This window comes from Culex quinquefasciatus, chromosome 1 (assembly GCF_015732765.1).
Source record: "Culex quinquefasciatus strain JHB chromosome 1, VPISU_Cqui_1.0_pri_paternal, whole genome shotgun sequence".
Lineage (NCBI taxonomy): Eukaryota > Metazoa > Arthropoda > Insecta > Diptera > Culicidae > Culex > Culex quinquefasciatus.
In genome coordinates this window covers 43,621,360-43,638,752 of record NC_051861.1, presented here as the reverse complement: position 1 = coordinate 43,638,752, position 17,393 = coordinate 43,621,360, and the positions used below count along the sequence as shown (strand labels likewise).

The 17,393-nt window shown below is 44.3% G+C and overlaps 1 protein-coding gene across 5 annotated transcripts in view; it reads right to left on the bottom strand.

Annotated features, from left to right (window-relative positions):
* Positions 1 to 924: 924 nt before the first annotated feature.
* LOC6033710 (serine-rich adhesin for platelets) overlaps positions 925 to 17,393 on the bottom strand; it is a 44,682-nt gene continuing 28,213 nt past the window's right edge. For 3 of the 5 annotated variants that reach the window (XM_038249200.1, XM_038249201.1, XM_038249202.1), the window contains exons 3-6: positions 14,072 to 15,578; positions 6,652 to 7,313; positions 3,093 to 6,591; positions 925 to 2,722 (exon numbers count right to left, since the gene is read on the bottom strand). In XM_038249200.1, the coding sequence (XP_038105128.1) occupies positions 1,626 to 2,722; positions 3,093 to 6,591; positions 6,652 to 7,313; positions 14,072 to 15,386 (6,573 nt within the window). In that variant the 5' untranslated portion in view covers positions 15,387 to 15,578 and the 3' untranslated portion in view covers positions 925 to 1,625. Of the gene's footprint in view, positions 2,723 to 3,092; positions 6,592 to 6,651; positions 7,314 to 14,071; positions 15,579 to 15,862; positions 15,952 to 17,393 lie in introns of those variants that run through there. The other 2 variants (XM_038249203.1, XM_038249204.1) reach the window with 2 other exon arrangements.

Here is a 17,393-nt window from a genome sequence, read left to right as displayed (position 1 = left end):
CCCAGCAAATTATTCCTTTTTTTTATTCATAATGATATGGAAAATTGGCAATTTTTTCAAATCTTTTTTTTTTTTTATTTTCTTAATCCATTATTCTTATTATTTCTGAAAATTTCAATAAGATATTTCATTGATTTCATTATTTAAAAAAGTTATTTTTTAAAGAAATCGAAAAGAAATCCGGATTTTAAAAGATACCAAAAATAAAAAGATACACACTTAGATTTTTCTGACCGAATTTGGTAAAGTTTGCCGAATTTTCAACTGCTGAACAGTTCGGTAAACCAAAATTTTTCAATTCGGTAAAAAACATACCGAAATGCGGTAATGAATTTCATTATTGTTCATCGTAAACCGAAATTTTGTTTATAACCGATCTAAACTTTACCGATTTTTCAACTACCGAACTCCGTAAAAAATGTAAGTGTGTATATTTTTTATTCAAATATTAAACAATTAAAAAATCAAATATTTTTTAACATTGATTTTTAAATCATTTCTTTTTTTATGAGTTCAATATTATATGTAGTTTTAGAGAAATTTAAATACAAACTGACTTTTTTCCTCGGTATTTTTTTCTTCCGATTTTCAACAATTGAAGAATCAGTAAACTGAAAACGGTTCCGGGATTCGGTAGTAAAGTTCGCTATTGTTCATCTTACAACCGATTTTCGGTAAAACGTTGTTTATTTTCATTTGGTTGATGGATAACCGATTTGAGCTTTACCAATTTTTCAACCACTGCCTTTGGTAAAAAAATGAATTTGTTGGATATCGATCTCAATTTTAGATCGCCAATCCAAATACTACAATCGATCAATAATCAGGTTAACAAACTGCTTTTGCTGTGTAATCAATCAATTGCTTAAACATGATTTTCGAATTAAATTTCGTAATATTTTCGGAAAGGTAATACGTTCAAAATGTTTGCACAAAATATAAAATATATATTTAAAGACTTTGAGTAAGTAATTTGATGCATTTGACTAGTGCACCGCTTTTCTTCTGTAAATAATACAACTCTCCCTTCGATCTACGTAATGCTATAGCGTTTTTCCTTTACAAAATTTCACCTTCTTTCCGGCGACAGCTTTTACTCGATTCTAGCGTCTTTTTTTTTCTCACAAATTGTTTTGTTTTTATGTTCGCACTGTTAGCCTCTTCTGGTTTAGAAATTGTATTACCACGTGCGCTGAGTAAAAATTTACTAATCTTAATAAACGCTCTATTCCTACACATCTGTGAACTTACACACACACAGACACAAACGCCCGTACGCACACGCACACAAAAACATGCCACACACACACACACACTAAAAAGTATTACTTTCGTTCGTTTCTCCAAAGAAGGCACATCAATTACACACCCCTCGCGCGGTGGATCCCCAACCGGCAAGAGGGAAATGAAGAAAGGGGCTTTTCCCAAACTAACCACTGAGCTGAGTACGAGAGAGAGAGAGACAGATGACGACTCAACACGACCCTCCGAATCATGTGCCAGGAACGAATGCAGATTTCGCGCAACCGGCAGCGATTTCTAGCGACCTTCCGAGAGAGACTCACGTGCGTCTAGATCAACCATTCGACACCGCCGATTCGCCGTTCCGCCGTCGACCCAGGTCGCTACTGAGCTTGTGTGTCGTCCGTGGCGGTCGGTTTTGGCTGTAGCTGTTGCTGCAGCTGCTGTTCGGCCGCGGCCATTTCCGTGAGAGAGTCCATCGACCGGATCGAGTCCTGGGAGGCGAGCGAGGGGTTCTTGAACATGGTGGTAAGCGAATCCCGCGCCAGCTGACCGAGATGACTAGTGTGCATGAGGACGGCCGCCGCCGACTGCGGCACTGGGGATGACCCCTCCGTGGTCGTGGTTCCGATGCTGGCGCCCAGCAGTGTAGGCTTACCTCCGCCGCCGCCGTATTTGCTCGTGAGCGTATCGATGTCGTCCTCGGACTCATCGTAATCGTCACCCAGCCGGAAGATGACCTTCGGATGGACCGGGGCAACAGGCGCAGCGGCAGCAGTAGCAGCTGGCAACACCCCAATGGCGACCGCCGGTTGCACCGTTGACGTTGGCGAAGACGACGGATTCAGCAGCAGCTTGCTGTTGGTGATTGTGTTTTCCGGAGAGATGTTTTCTTTGATTTCCGCCTTCAACTGACTAGGAATATTGTCTACATTGTACGTCGTCGCGGTCGCCGCCGCCGCCACCATCGACTGGGGCGAATGCTGCTGCAAGTGACCCTGAATCTGCGGCATCTGCGGCGTGATTGTGTTCTCTGGTGAAATGTTAACCTTCAACACCTTCTCCTCGTCCTTGGCTGACGACGACGACTTTGTCGTCCACCGGAACAACCCTCCCATGGGACTCTCCTTTCGAACCGGCGGATGCGGTGCCGATGCGGGAGTGCTGTTTTCCTTACCCGTTGTCGTCGTCATCGTCGCAGATCCCAGCGTTCCTCCGGCGGAGTGCGCGGGCACCGTGCCACACTCGGAACTCGGTGGACTAGATTTGCTGGAGGAAAACAGGTTGGTTGGGTTGAAGATAGCGAGCAGCTTTTCGACGGCGGGAGAGTACGTGTTGCCGGTGCTTGCGGGCGCGATCGTCGAGGCACCGCCGCTGTCCGCGACCCTTGGATGGCTCCCTCCTCCGATAGAGGCAATCCAGGAGGTTTTACGGACGCGAGGTGGCTTTTCCGCTGGTGCTTGCTTGCACGATGTTGCTGCTGGATTGTGGGAAGTGGTTAGAAACGTATTTTTATAGAACGAACTTTGATGATGGGATGTTGGAAGAATTAACCCTTGATTGGAGATATTTGAAGCATGCATTTAAGTCTTCTGGGTGAATAGTTATTTTCTAGCAAAAACAAAACATTCAATTGAATTGAAATCGTCGGGACGATAACGATAATTCAGATGACCTATAGAACATCCCAGATGCTCCAAAACCATGATTATATAACTTAACCAAACCATATCAAACTATAATTTATATTTTGGTAAAATATTTTAAGTTAATTATTGTTGGTTTTCGAAGCTTTTCTTTCAACATCTCCATCCTATAAGTTCCCGAGAACAATCACAAACGTAGCTTACCTTGCTTTAGACTGGCGTCCTTCTCCAGCCCCTGCACGGATGTGAGCGTACTTTCGTTCGAGTTCCCGGCTGCCGACGTTTTGGTGCCCGTAGTCGCCGCTGTCCCAGCTGCCGCCGTCGCCGCCAGTGACGAGGACCCACCCGACGACACGGACACCGACGACGACAAGTCGTGCACATCGTACAGCGACTCCTGCGAGCTCGTACTCATGTCCAGACTCGACAGGCTGGCGTTCTTCCCCTTGAGCGGACTTGCCGGTTGCAGCAGCAAGTTGTTGCCCGGTTCAATGATCGTCGGTTGCTGCCGCGGCACCAGTGTGCTGTCCGTTTTGGCCAACGGGGCCGTGCTGACCGAACCAACCGACAGCGACGAGGAAGAGGGCGAACTCACAATTAGGTCGAAGCTTTCGTCCGTCGAGCTGATCGAGGTGTTGTTGTTGAACTGAAGCACTCGATCGATCGAGTCGATGCTGCTACTGATCGACGAACAGCAGCTATCGTCCATGGTGGTGGAGGAGTGTGCCCGGGCAGATCCCGGCCCGACGCCTCCGCTCCCGCTGGTCATAAACCGCTTCACCTCCAGGTCGGGACTTTCGATCGAGGTGGACGAAATGACCGAATCGTGCAGCGTGCAGCTGCTGGTCGACGGTAACCGTGTGTGTTTCGTGGGTGGCTTTGGTGTCGGTGGGGTGAGAGGGGTGACTGGTGTTGGAGTTGTTGTCCCAACTGCTGTTGCTGCTACGGTTGTTGTTACTGTTGGTGCGACAATCGGCGATAAGGACGGTGGGAAGTGCGATTGTGTAAGCTGTTGTTGTTGTTGTACTAGCACCGGTGGCGAAGGTGTGTTTGTGGCGACCGTTTGGTAGTGCTGCGAGATTGGCGATGACGACGACTTGAGTGAGCTATCGAATGAGGACAACGCAGGTGCAGAGCTGCTACAGACAGTGGCGGCCAACGGCGAGGGCGATATGGATGAGGATGACGACATCCGTTGGTTAGTGGACACTGAGGACACGGGGGATGACTTTGCCTTGGCCGGTTCCTCGACGGTGACTACGCGGAATCGTGAATTAGCCGCGAAAAAGAGCGTGGGCGAGCTTCCCGTGGACGAGGGGGATGGTGAGGTAGATTTATTGTTGCTCAGGCTAGTGAGACTGCTGGTACTGCCGCCTCCACCCCCTCCGGAAGACTCGCCGACACGTGTCACCTGGAAGCGATTGCGCGAGGGACTCGGCACCGGCGAAGCGATGGGCGATGGGATTGGACTAGGCAGTGGAGAACGTAAACGCCCACCCGGTTTCTTGCTGGGGTCCAGCAGATGATGGTGGTGCTTCTCGCCAGCAGTCGCACCAGTCGGAGCGGCACGGATCGAAGTGCAGGTGAGGGAAATCTTCCTCGAGTTTAGTTGGCTAGCGCGGACACGCTTGATCGATGTGCTGATTGGCTCCGATGGTTCCGGCGGGTTTTTGTTTCGCTCGCACTGTGCTCGAATGTTGTTCAACAGCCGGTTGTACTCGGGGCCGACATCGATCGAGTTGTCCACCACTCGGCGCGGCACGTCGTCAAGGTCGATTCGCGTTACCGTCTTGTTAGATTTGAGAGCCTCGTTCAGGTGGTCCAGCCCGGTGGCCAAGATGTTGTTGTTCCGCATGTCGATTCGCTGCAGCGTCGAGTTGCCACCGAACTCGATGACCTCCGCCATAACCTTAGCACCATTGTCGGAAAGATGTGCACCTTGCAGGCCGAGATTGGTTAGGCTGTTGTTCACTTTCAGACTACTCTTGATGCTTCCGACAAACTCATTGCACAGTAGATTGCAGCCCACGTTGAGGATTTCCAGCGTGGAAGTGTTCTCGATCAGGTCTGCGAACGTGTTCGCTGAATGGCGCGTGATTTCATTGTTCCACAGGACCAGCACTTGCAGCCCACAGGGCACCGTCGGAGGAAATTGTTCCGCTTGTAGTGCTTCACGGTTCGCGATCGACTGCTGCCGCTCGAGAGTTCCGTTGCGAGCAGCAAACTTGGATTGGATTATTTTCAAGCTGCTCTTGGAATCGTTTGAATCGACCGAAGTTTCGCTGTTGAGACTTTCCGAGCTGAACGAACGCTCACTTGGGAAAACCGACGTCTGGTTGGTGGACAGAAAGGGATTCTCAAACTCACCCGATGCCGTGCTGTCCAGCGAACGTGACAGCGGTTGCTGCTTATCCTTGATTTCTACCTCGACGATCTTCAGCGGCACCGTCGCCGTCGTCTTTATCTCTGGTGCGCTGGTTGACGTAACGTCCTCTAGCTTGTTAATGTCCTCGGAGCTGTTTAACAGTCCCGCTGCCTCCGCCAGTTCTTGCTCTTCCTTTTGTTTGGATTTTTCCAAACGTAGCTGCAGCTCATCTTTCTTGAACGTGGCCAACGGCGTTACAGGTGCACTGTCATCAGTGGATGCTTCCTCTTTTGCTACACTGGTCGCGTTGATACTCCTATCAACTAGCAGATTCTCCTCAACTATTTTGAGACTCGTGTCGTCGTCATAGTCCGCACAAATCTCCGGCGTATCCTCCTCCATCGGATGTTCTTCACTCTTGGCCACAACAGAAGCCACCTTCACATCCACTTTCACCTGTTGTGGCTCTTTCTTGAGCTCGGGCATGCTGGACTCGAACTCACTCAAAACGCTGTCCTGTTTCGCGAGCCGCGCCTTCTTTGGCCCCTTCACGTGCTGCTCATCAACGTCGTCGCTGTGCTGCTCCAGATCAAATGTCAACTCTATCGTCTGCTTGTCTGCACCTCCACCACCGTCGTGCACATTCCCTCGTTCGTTTCCGCTTTCCACAACAGTCTCCGCCGTCTTAGCTTCCTTCTTTTCTTCAGGCGCACTTGCTTCTTCAGGCACCACCACTTCAACCACCTCCTGGCACTTGTTACTGCAGCTATTCTCACTGTTTGTCTGGTCCACATCGCTAGAGACACTGCTGTTAATACCACTATCGTTATTTGTACTGTTTGCATCGTCGACGACTGTGAGAAGCTCAGCGGCCGGGGGAGGAAGCGGTCCCGCCGGCGACTCCAGCTGCTTTACCGTGTTTTCCGACAAGAAGACATCGTCCGAGGACGCGCTAGGTGAGCTCACGGTGGGTAGGGCCGGCGTAGGTGGGGGAGTCAGCGGGACGACCGACTCGAGCGACGGTGACGCTGGCTGCTGCTGCATTTCTTCCTTGTGGGCGGCGGCGGCGGCGGCTGCCTTTTTCGTGGAGGCAGCTCGCGATCGTGTTTGCTTTGGGTGCTTTTGGGGTGGTAAATGTTGACTTCGGCTGCTTAGTTGGTGCTGCTGCTGCTGTTGTTGGTACGGATAGGGAAAGTAGTTCTTGTTGCTGTTGATGCTCTGGAGGCTGCTGGACAGGTCGGAAAAGCTAAACTCGCCGCGGCGCTTAGTTTCCTGCATCGTTTTGAAGTAGATGGACTGATCGATCAGAGCGGACACGATGAACTCAACGCCTTTATCCTGAAAAAAAGAGAGGTATGAAAATAATGTTCAATGTTATTACTACAACTCATTAGTTACCCCAATGTTGTTGTTCGAAATGTCCAGCAATTGGATGTGGTAGTTGGATCGCAACAGACCGCCTATGCTTTTCGCGTCCTCGTAGGTCAGCTGGTTGTGCGCCAGCGACAGCTCTTTCAACGATGTGTTCCGTTTCAGCAGATTGCACAACGTCGCCAGCGGTCGTTGCGTCAGCTCGCAGTGGTCCAGCTTAAGCGTGTGCAGCGAGGAGGTGTTCAACGCTTTCGCCAAATTCATCGCATTGTGCTCGGAGAGGGCTGGCCCCCGCGTGATCAACACGTTCAGCGCCTGGCTCTTCTTGATCATGTTGATGCACGCGAGCCAGCTCTTGTTCGTCATCGACAGGTTATCCGAAAAGTCCAGCTCGTTGGTGGCCTCGTAATACTCTATCATGTCGAACAGGACGCTGGCGCTTACGTCGTCCAGACCGGCGTGCGACAGGTTGATACTCTTGTACTGAACCCGCTTGAGCACTTCCTCGAGCGCTTCGCAGGAGCCATGGTTGAGATTCTGGTCCCTGAGCGAAAGCAGCGGCACCCGTTGATTCATCGTGAGGTGCAGCGATTTTATGTGTTCCAAAATCACAGGCAGAGGTTCGGTGGAGTGCTTGGCGCAGGACTTGCTGTACAGGTCGGTGAGTTCGGGCGCACTAATGATAGCCACTGGAAGGGAATTACTTAAATTAATTCACTTGAAGATTGTAAATATACTCAACCCCCGGTGGTTGGTCGCTTCTTACAAATTGAGTTGTTTCCATGTATTTTTAGATCTACATTCTATTCGCGATTAAAAGCTCAAAAATTCCGACAGATGGCGCAAAGCATCGAAGAATGACGATTCAAATTTTCGCTGTTCGGTTACATAGCAATGCAAACTTAAAATTGAATTTACAGCTCTTAGAACAACTTTTGAGAAAAAATTCAAGTAGTACGAGTGTAAACTATTTGCCCTCTATAAATTAACGCAATAAAAAAAATCAAAAAAAAAAAAAATTGAAAACATAATATTGTTTAAAATGATAGACCATCAAAAGTTAACAAAGTATCAGCTCGAATTTTTGCTCAAAAGTTGTTTTGAACGCTGGAATTTAACAAAACAGAATTCGCATACATAACCTCAAAGGGCGAAAATTTCAATCGACATTTTTCGCTCTGTTCTGCTGCTCAACACTAGGTGTCGCATGTCGTTTGGCTCTTGAACGGCAATACATGCAAATAACTCGCATAGGCATTTGAAAGGTGTTAGCACTGCCGAGCTTCGGTGACCCACTTCTACGCTGGCTAGCCGAGCGCGAGGTACTTCAGCTTTATCGACAAGCCCCGCCCTGAAGAACGTTTGCACCACTCGGATTCAAACGTTAGCATTTTTGGAGGACGGAGGATCGAACCCCGACTCGAGCGACTTTGATTTTTCGTTCATCGTCAAATCGTCAAAAAATGAATGCGGCTCCGTGGCTTAATAGGGGGATGGCGTCGCTATTTTTAGACCACATTTTCCACTTTTTCTCATCGAAACCGACTACTTTATCGACTTCATTTTGCTGGGCGAGATAGGAAGCCGTCTATTTTTAGACGATGACTCAGCACATTTCCACTCTTGCACTTAAAAAAACCAGATGGCAGCACGATGTAACGCCACGTCCCTATGGTTACGGCTTCTGCCTCACAAGCAGAAGGTTCAGGGATCAATTCCCGGTCGGTACCTTTGAAATTTGGAATCAGGAATTGGAACAAAAACGAAACTGGTGTCAGGTGGGATTCGAACTCACACCTCTGGATTGATGGTCTGGGACTCTAATCAGTCGGCCATCTGAAGGTTATATATAAAACATGTTGTGTATTCTTCTCATATTAAATTCCCTTTCATCCCTGATTTGCCTGAAGGGATTGGGAGTCTTAAGATAAGATAGATCAAGGATCCGTCTGCTGCTTGCTTCTATTTTAAGGCGGGGCCGGACAATGGCCAACGACCTCGGAATTGGGCCGCTAGGATCTCTGCCACTCTGAAATGGGTCGTTGGAAGCAGCGCAAGGGCTATCACCACCTAATACCCGGGACTGAGATAAGTTGTATCAGCATTCGGCATATACAAAGTCTGATACAAATTATACTTTCCCATAATTTCGCTACCGATTAGCGGGTATTGGATTGGACCACACACACACATCGTCAAATCGTCAAAAAATGACATGAGACAATTATGCGTAGAACGGCAGTGTAGGTATTAATGAGGAATATTCAGAAAAAAATAGGTACAGTCATCCCACATATTCGGAACGGTTTCCAGATTGGCCAATGTTCAAAAAATCATAGCAAATCGATAATTGAACTTAATGATTCGTTTTTACCTTCATTTGAAAGCCTTTCTTGCGATCTTTCGAATGCTGTATCGAACATCTGCAAATTTTTACTTTTATATAAAGTTTTTGAAGAATTACTTTGACCCTTGAAATCCACAAATTCTGAACACTTTTTTCTTACGAATGTAAACAAACTTTGGATCTCTCCAGGAGTACATATTTATTACCAAATAATGATTTCACACACTGAAACCAATGAAACTCAAGCTAAGTGATGTTTATACATGGTTTGATAACTTTTTTGTTAAAATATCAGTTAAATTCAGGTGTTCCACAATTGTGGGAGGCACAATAACATCCCACTATTATGAAACAGGCCTTTTTGGAGGCAGTGTTTTGCTGCTCTCGACAAAATAGTCTTGGAATGAAGTTTTTTGTTTAAAAAGTACTACTTTTACTTGTGAAATAGCAAGATAATGTCCAAATGAAGGTTCTAAAAATAGTAAGGTCGACAGAAAAGCTACTTTTGGCATGCTATTGACAAATTATCATAAAAGTGTTCCGAATTTGTGGGTGTTCCGAATATGTGGGATGACTGTACACGAAAAACAATTGCCCATTCTTTTACTTTTTTTACAAGAACTGAATTTTCCAAAATCCGTATTTTTTTTATTTTAGAGATTTTTTGATTTGTTCTAGGGAACCTAAACCGCAACTTTTGAGCTACAGAGAAGTACGGTTAAAAAATTTCCGCCAAGTTTTTTTGAAAAAAATACATACAATTTGTCTAGGGCATTCATACATATATATGTTCAGCGCATTGGTGGAAATACGATGTCCCATCCAAGAGGGTCCCGGAGCACTAAAACTTCTTAGCCTGGTGCTCCCAACGTTTCATTACGTAAACAAACAGGAAGGTGAGCTGGAGATCCCCATTTTCTTCCTACACTCATCCCTCATATTCGGAACAGTTTACAGATCGGCCAATGTTCGAAAAAATCGAGTTCGAAAAAAGTTCGAGCAAATCGATATTTGAACATAATGATTAGCTTTTACCTTCATTTGAAAGCTATCCTTGCGATCTTTCGAAAGCTGTATCGAACAACTGCAAATTTTAACTTTTCTATCAAGTTTTTGAAGAAAAACATTGACCCATGAAAACCACAAATTCGGAACACTTTTTTCTTACGATGTAAACAATCTTTGTTATCGCTCTATTTAAAAAAAAAATGACTTCACATTCTGAAACCAATAAAACTCATGCTTAGTAATGTTTTATGAATGGTCTGCTAACTTTTCTTGTGAAAATATCAGTTAAATTCAGGTGTTCCACAATTGTGGGAGGCACAATAACATCCCACAATTATGGAACGGGCAATTTGGAGGCAGTGTTTTGCTGCTCTGAATAAAATAGTCTCGAAATGCAGTTTTTTGTCCAAAATGAACTACTTTTACTAGTGAAATAGCAAAAGAATGTCCAAATAAAGGTCCTAAAAATAGCAGGGGCGACAGAAAAAGTGCATTTGGCATGCTATTGACAAATTATCACAAAAGTGTTCCGAATTTGTTGGTGTTTCGAATATGTGGGATGACTTTACCCCGTAGATTCAGAACTGTATTGTTGTTTGATCATTTGTGCTCAAATTCAATCCAGTTCAACGAATCATCTTTGCGGTAAACTTTACGCAGCTGGCCTGGCCGCTTTAACGTTCATGATGTTTCAATACAATTTAATGCAATGGAGCACTGTTGGTAAAGTGCCTCGTTTCCAGATAGGGGCAGGGGGGCAGAATGGACTAGGGGGGCAGAGTGGGCCACCCTTGGTTTTGGGCTTTAGAATGGATTTAGACCAATTGTAAGGCAAGGGTCTTATAAAGGACGTCAAATAACTTCACCATACCGAAAACGACGTTTGAATTCATTGTATTTTTCGAATTATGAGCAGAAATGTAAATTTATTGACAAAACTACGCAAATGTTGTTTATTTAGAGGTTTTTAAATAAGCTTTCTGAAAAGTTGGATTGTTTGAAAAAGTTTGCTCAATGCTTATAAAGTTACTAGATGTTACTACCAAGGTATACAAACAACAACGGGACCTTAAAATCATTTAGAGACTTGGTGGTGGAAGTGTAAAATTAAAATCCACTTAGGGACAGAATGAACCACCCTTATCCTGCCTTATAAAAACAATAAAAATTTATGAAATTTGGATTAAATGGATTATTTCACTCCTGGTAGCTTCACAAATCACGTTTAATGCAACATTAGTTGATTTTTTAGTTGTTTTGATGATTATTTGTAAAAATAGTGTCCTTTTTAAACATATTGACACTATTTATTTTCAAAAATCTTTGTTTTGTTAAGTGACTATTTTTATTAAAGTGGTCTAACTTCATGGAAACTGTGTAAGAAAGGTACCTTAAGCCATTTCTTATCTTTCTCAACGTTGTATTAGACAAAATGGCTTGTTTTCTAAGGTGGCCCATTCTGCCCCGCACCCTGGAAAAAAAGTCGAAAAAACTTTTTTTTTAAAGTGGCTCAAAAACTGTTTTAAGCTAAAAAATTTCATTAACCAAGTATATAATATTGAAGGGAACATCCCAAAGCATAAGCCTACTACAATGAATTCATAAGTTTTCATGTTTTTCTATGGTTTTTGGCGCATTTTACTTAAGCGGGCCATTCTGCCCCCCTGCCCCTACAGTATGGCCTATAAAAAAATGCGACATGTGCATTTTTTCATAGAAAAAATGGTGCCATTCTTAAATATATTTAACAATCTGATTTTTTATGTATTATGGTTTAAGTTTAGTATGTTTTGAAGATATCATCATGATATTTTTTTGCAGTTCACCAAAACTGTGTACAGGCGGTCTACAATTATGAATGTGTTTTTGGAACAATATTTACCCTAATTAAATAAATTATATTTCAAAAACGAAACAGTTCAAAATATCCAACAATGTACCGAAAGCATCATTAGAAGTCCTTCTTAAATACGCCCAATCAAGAAAGTTTTTTAATTTTGTTAAAATTGGTAATTTGTGTGAAAAATGCCATTTTGGTTATTATTTTGTGTGATTCTGTCAAAATAAATCAATAACTTAAAACTGTTGTCGATGGCTCAAAAGCGTGCCCAGCGGCTCTATATTGTTAAAAGTCACATCAGAGCATCTGTTAGTATCAATTACCATCATTAGTAGCATTTGTTTTTTTCGTTGAAACATTGCAGGCTCCATAAAATACCAAAAATTGATGCATTTTCAGAATCGGGATATTTTTGAAAAGTTCACTATTTTACTATAACTGGTAAATAGAATGCGTAAAATTCGGTGGAACTAACTCTTACAACTCTCAAAAACAGTAACCTTGAAGGCTGTATACTTTTTAGTCCATAAAAATACCATGATAGGCTATACAGATCGACCAACATGAAAAAAGTATGTTTTTCTTTATATGGCCTGGGCGTAGAGCAAATTGGAAAATTATAAATTTCAATGAGTTGTAACTTATTTTATGCTAAGGGAATGGTTTTAAAGGCATTGATTGTTTGTTTTGAACCTATTTAACATGTACACATGCTACATACATCATAAATAGTAAAAATAGTCCCGATTTACACCTATCAACAATGTCGCATTTTTTTATGGGCCATACTGTATAGCCATCGAAAGTTTGATTTCAGCGAAATATGTGCAGTTATTCGATTTTCAAAAATAGTGACACAGAAACATTGAAGTTTGGACCTCTGGTTGCTGATAAAACGGGGCTTAAAGAAAAAAGAAACAGGAAAATTGAAGTTTTCTAAGTCTCACCCAAACAACCCTCCATTTTGTAATGCAGACGTCCCAGTAACTAATGGTCCGATTTTCAATGTAAAAAAATTAAACATTGGGAAAATTTTACGATCTTTTCAAAAATATTTGTTTTCAAAAAGATCGGATTTTGCCTTCCTCACTGAGGTAAGGCTATAATCCTGCTCTAAAAATGAACTTCGTATAAAAACGTCGTAGCCCCACCTTCATGTGTACATATCGACTCAGAATCGAAAACTGAACAAATGTCTGTGTGTATGTGTGTGTGTATGTATGTATGTGACCAACAAACTAGCTCATGTTTCTCGGCACTGGCTGAACCGATTTGACCCGAACTTGTTGCATTCGACTTGGTTTAGGGTTCCATAGATCGAGTTTTATACAGATTGAAGTTTCGATAAGTAGTTCAAAAGTTATGTATAAAAATGTGTTTTCACATATATTTGGATCTCACTTAACTGTATGTAAACTATGTCCGGGTCTATCATCCGACCCATCGTTGGTTAGGTTATCAAATGACCTTTCTAACGAGTCCAAAACATTGAAGATCTGGCAACCCTGTCTCGAGATATGACCACTTAAGTGATATTGATGTACTTTTTTGAAGCCGGATCTCACTTAAATGTATGTAAACTATGTCCGAGTCCATCATCCGACCCATTGTTGGTTAGATTATCAAAAGACCTTTCCAACGAGTCTAAAACATTGAAGATCTGGCAACCCTGTCTCGAGATATGGCCCCTTAAGTGATATTGATGTACTTTTTTGAAGCCGGATCTCACTTAAATGTATGTAAACTATGTCCGGATCCACCATCCGACCTATTGTTGGTTAACTTATCAAAAGAACTTTCCAATGAGTCCAAAACATTGAAGATCTGGCAACCCTGTCTCGAGATATGGCCAATAAAGTGATATTTATGTACTTTTTTGAAGCCAGATCTCACTTAAATGTATGTTAATGTAAATGTATGTCCAGGTCCATCATCCGACCCATTGTTGGTTAGGTTAGGTTATCAAAAGACCTTTCCAACGAGTGCAAAACATCGAAGATCTGGCAACCCTGTCTCGAGACATGGCCACTTAAGTGATATCGATGTACTTTTTGGAAGCATTGTTGTGAGGAAGGCTCCAACCACATAGGTTGATTAAGTTAGTTTTTCTTAATTTTTTGAATCAAGGCTAACATTTCAAAAGGGCCAAGCATTCAATATTACGCTTCGATAATAAATATTTAGTTTAGATTTTTGCAGATTTTCTATATCCGTCGCAAGAAAAAAAAAATAATAATCCCAATTCTACTCACCACACGCCCACGGATCGATCGGCTCCAGGTAGCCGGTAATGAGCTGCGCATCCTGCGGGAATGAAACGCGCCGCTGTGGCGCGCTGCTCTCTTCGCACTCCCCGTCGTCGGCGTCGTCGTTGTTCATTTTCTTGCTGTTGCTTTTGTACTTTTTCAAGCTGCTCTGCTTAAGCTGCGGAGACGACGCTGACCCACGGTACGGAAGGATGGGCAATTGCTGCGGCTGATCGCGAGGGGACGACACTTCCTCGACCGCCGCCGGCAGCAGCTCTGGCACTTGGTCGTCACCGTCGCTGACCCCCATTTTGCTCACAACTTCCGCAGTATCACCCTGAACCAGCGCGGAGGTTGAAGGCGGTGACGACGGTTGCTGACTTTGCTGCTGCGTCGACTGCTGCTGTTGGTCCACTGCCAGCGGCGAAACGGAAGGCGATGACGAGCTCGAGGACTCGGAAGATGCGCCGCTTGAAGAGGACGACGATGCACCGGACGTGGAGGTCGAGGACGAGGACACGTCGGCGGCCTTGGTGGAGGGGAAAATTTGTACTATTTCTATTGGTGCTTCCTTCGTTTGCGGTTGCGGTTGGCTATTGTCTGCTGGTTTTTCACTAGTGTTGCCCTGCTCGGCACTCTGCTCCGGTGTAGCAGCTGCTGCTGTTGCCTCTGAGGTCACTACCACCGACTGGAGTTCTATTATTGCTGTGCTGTTGTTGTTGTTGTTCAATTGGTTATTGCTAGAAGAAACGTTCAAGGCACCTTCGGTGCTGCTGCTAACGGTGGTCAGAGACTCATCGAAGTACTCTTCCGAAGAGGACGGAGTGGACAGCGAGGACGATGACTGGATCGGTAGAATGGTCCGGGACTCGTGCGGGGAACGGTCGCCAGGTGCAACGTCTTGCACGTCTGCCGCCACCGGTGCTAGTAAGGGTTGTGGCCGGTGCTGTTGTTGCTCCTTAGCAGGTTGTTCCTCGACTAACTCGATTGTGCTCGATTCAGACGACGAATCTACGGAGGTGCCTCTTACAGTCGTCACCGGTCGGGTCTTTTCCACCGCCCCTGCTGCTTCCGGATGCACTTCGATGGCATCATCGTCGCCGGCACCGGTGCTGCTGCTTATCGTGACAGTTCGGGACGAAGGCGATAGCGAAGAAACGGTCGTGGGCGATGACGAAGACGACGAAGGTGAAATTTCGACCAGTGTCAACTCTTCCTCTTCTTCCGCACCTCCGCCACCACCAACGGCACCAGTACCGCTAGACGATGATGCTGTTTCTACTGCTGCTGTTTTGGTTTCGTTGGTTGGCTCAATACTCATTTTTTTACTTGCTTGTTTATAGTGTTTGTGTGTCTATGTCTGTGTTGTTCTCTTGCCCTATCTCAACTTTTTTTTCACTCTCGTTTTGCTCATTCACCGAACGTACGCCGCCGGCCTTCCTTTCTTTGATGTCCAACTTCGGGTGCGCTGTGTATTTGTTTATTCTTCTCGGTCGGTCGGTCCGTGTTTTTCCTGTTAATTATAGAAACCAGAAATAGAAAGATCAATCATATGGCGAATTAAATTGTTGGTGGATTTTCACTTGTACTCGATTAATCAAAGGAAAACAACTCATAAATTAAACATTTTTTTGGGATTAGGCACATCAAACAACCCCAACTCAACCCTTATCGGCGTTCACGTGTCTTGTCTGAGTTGACAACGCACAGGCCCTGTGGCCGTTACGGCGTGCCGTTAGTCATTACTAGCATTTATAAAGCAAAGTGCAGTTCGTAGGTATAGCTGCTAGTACACACCACCCGCACGCTCGCTCCGAGTATATATTTAAACATCTCAGCTGTGCACAACAAACAGGCAACTCAGAGGCTGAGTCTATTACTGCCGGTCAGCCAGCAGCCAGTAAGCGGAAAACTTAAGTAGACTTTGTGTCGCAGCCTCAGCAAAATGGTTGCTGCGAAATTGACCCACCAGAGAGGCAGAGATGGGGAGAGAGGAGTGTGCTATACGATACCGTACTTGAAAATGTAAATGTGTTCTGTCTTTGCGATTTTGATTTCATATAATAACATATTGTAGAGTTCGTGTGACGTGATTCTAATGTGGTCGTTCAAGCCTCCGGCAAAATGATCATCTCCTAGTAGGTATGTCGTACGTAATAATATAACGTACGAACTTTATACTTCTTTAAGAAACGGAATCGATATTAACACCTTGCCAGTCACCATGCTCGTACTAAATTGAGTTGAGGATGCCATTTTGTGCGGCGTTCTTTTGCTTACACTCAGCTAAAAAAGTTCGGTCTGTGGCTAATCTCCCAAAAGATTGTGGGCCCAGTAATACCATGAGTTGTAAAGCAGTTAGTTCAAGAAGTTTATGTAAAAGTACCAGTGCAAGACGTGTCAAGCCGTTTTACGGCGATATGATGTATACGCCATTGAGGTGATTTTGCTGTAGATACGATTTTCTGTTTTTGTTCATTTTTTTCAATTTAAAATGACTAATTTAAGGTCTGCTCTGTAGAAACTGTTAAAAATGTGGTCCCTACAAAATTTCTTGTTTTTGAAAAAAAAACTTTGTCCTAAGGTTTCTATACGTGGTGTCAATCCAAAATGTTCGCGAAGCGAAACGTTACGTGACGAATTCCCCTCTCGGCAAATTTCCCCACTTAGGTACACGCTGGTTGGTCGAACAAGCATTTCCCAATCAGTCAATCGAGAGACGTGAGATTGATGTATCTAAAATTACCCCCACTCCACCTCATAATTTTCGGATCGTCGACAAAGCAAAAAGCAAATAAGGAGGTATCCCGAAAATTCATTCTGTTGCTGGACGTCGACGAGTCAACATCAGGATTAGATGGCCTGGTTGCACGGTAGCAGACGGCATGGACCAGCCAAGACATGCCAGCCGGCATTAGAAGGAGTCGAAAATTGGAATTTGCCACCACCTGGAGTGTTCGGAGTCCCCGGGGATGTTCCGATGGGGGGACATTTGCCGAACCATAAGAGTTGGGGCAATATTGCACTATGGGGTATTTCCATAGAAGCGAGCGGCCAAAAATATTTTTTTGCTTTTTTGTGATTTTTTTGTGTTGTTTGTACTTACTATAATGAAAACAAATGAAATTTGATATTTTTTCAAAAAAAAAAAGTTAAATTTTCGATTTTTCATATATTTGAGGCCACATGCATTAAAGTGGTGAATTTTAATATTCTTGCTCTGTCTATTTGATGCACGGAATGGCGGTTTATGATTTACGTTCAATCTCCCTCCCCTTCTTCTTGAGTTAAAATCCACCTCTCTTTGAAGACCCCCCCCCCCCTCCCC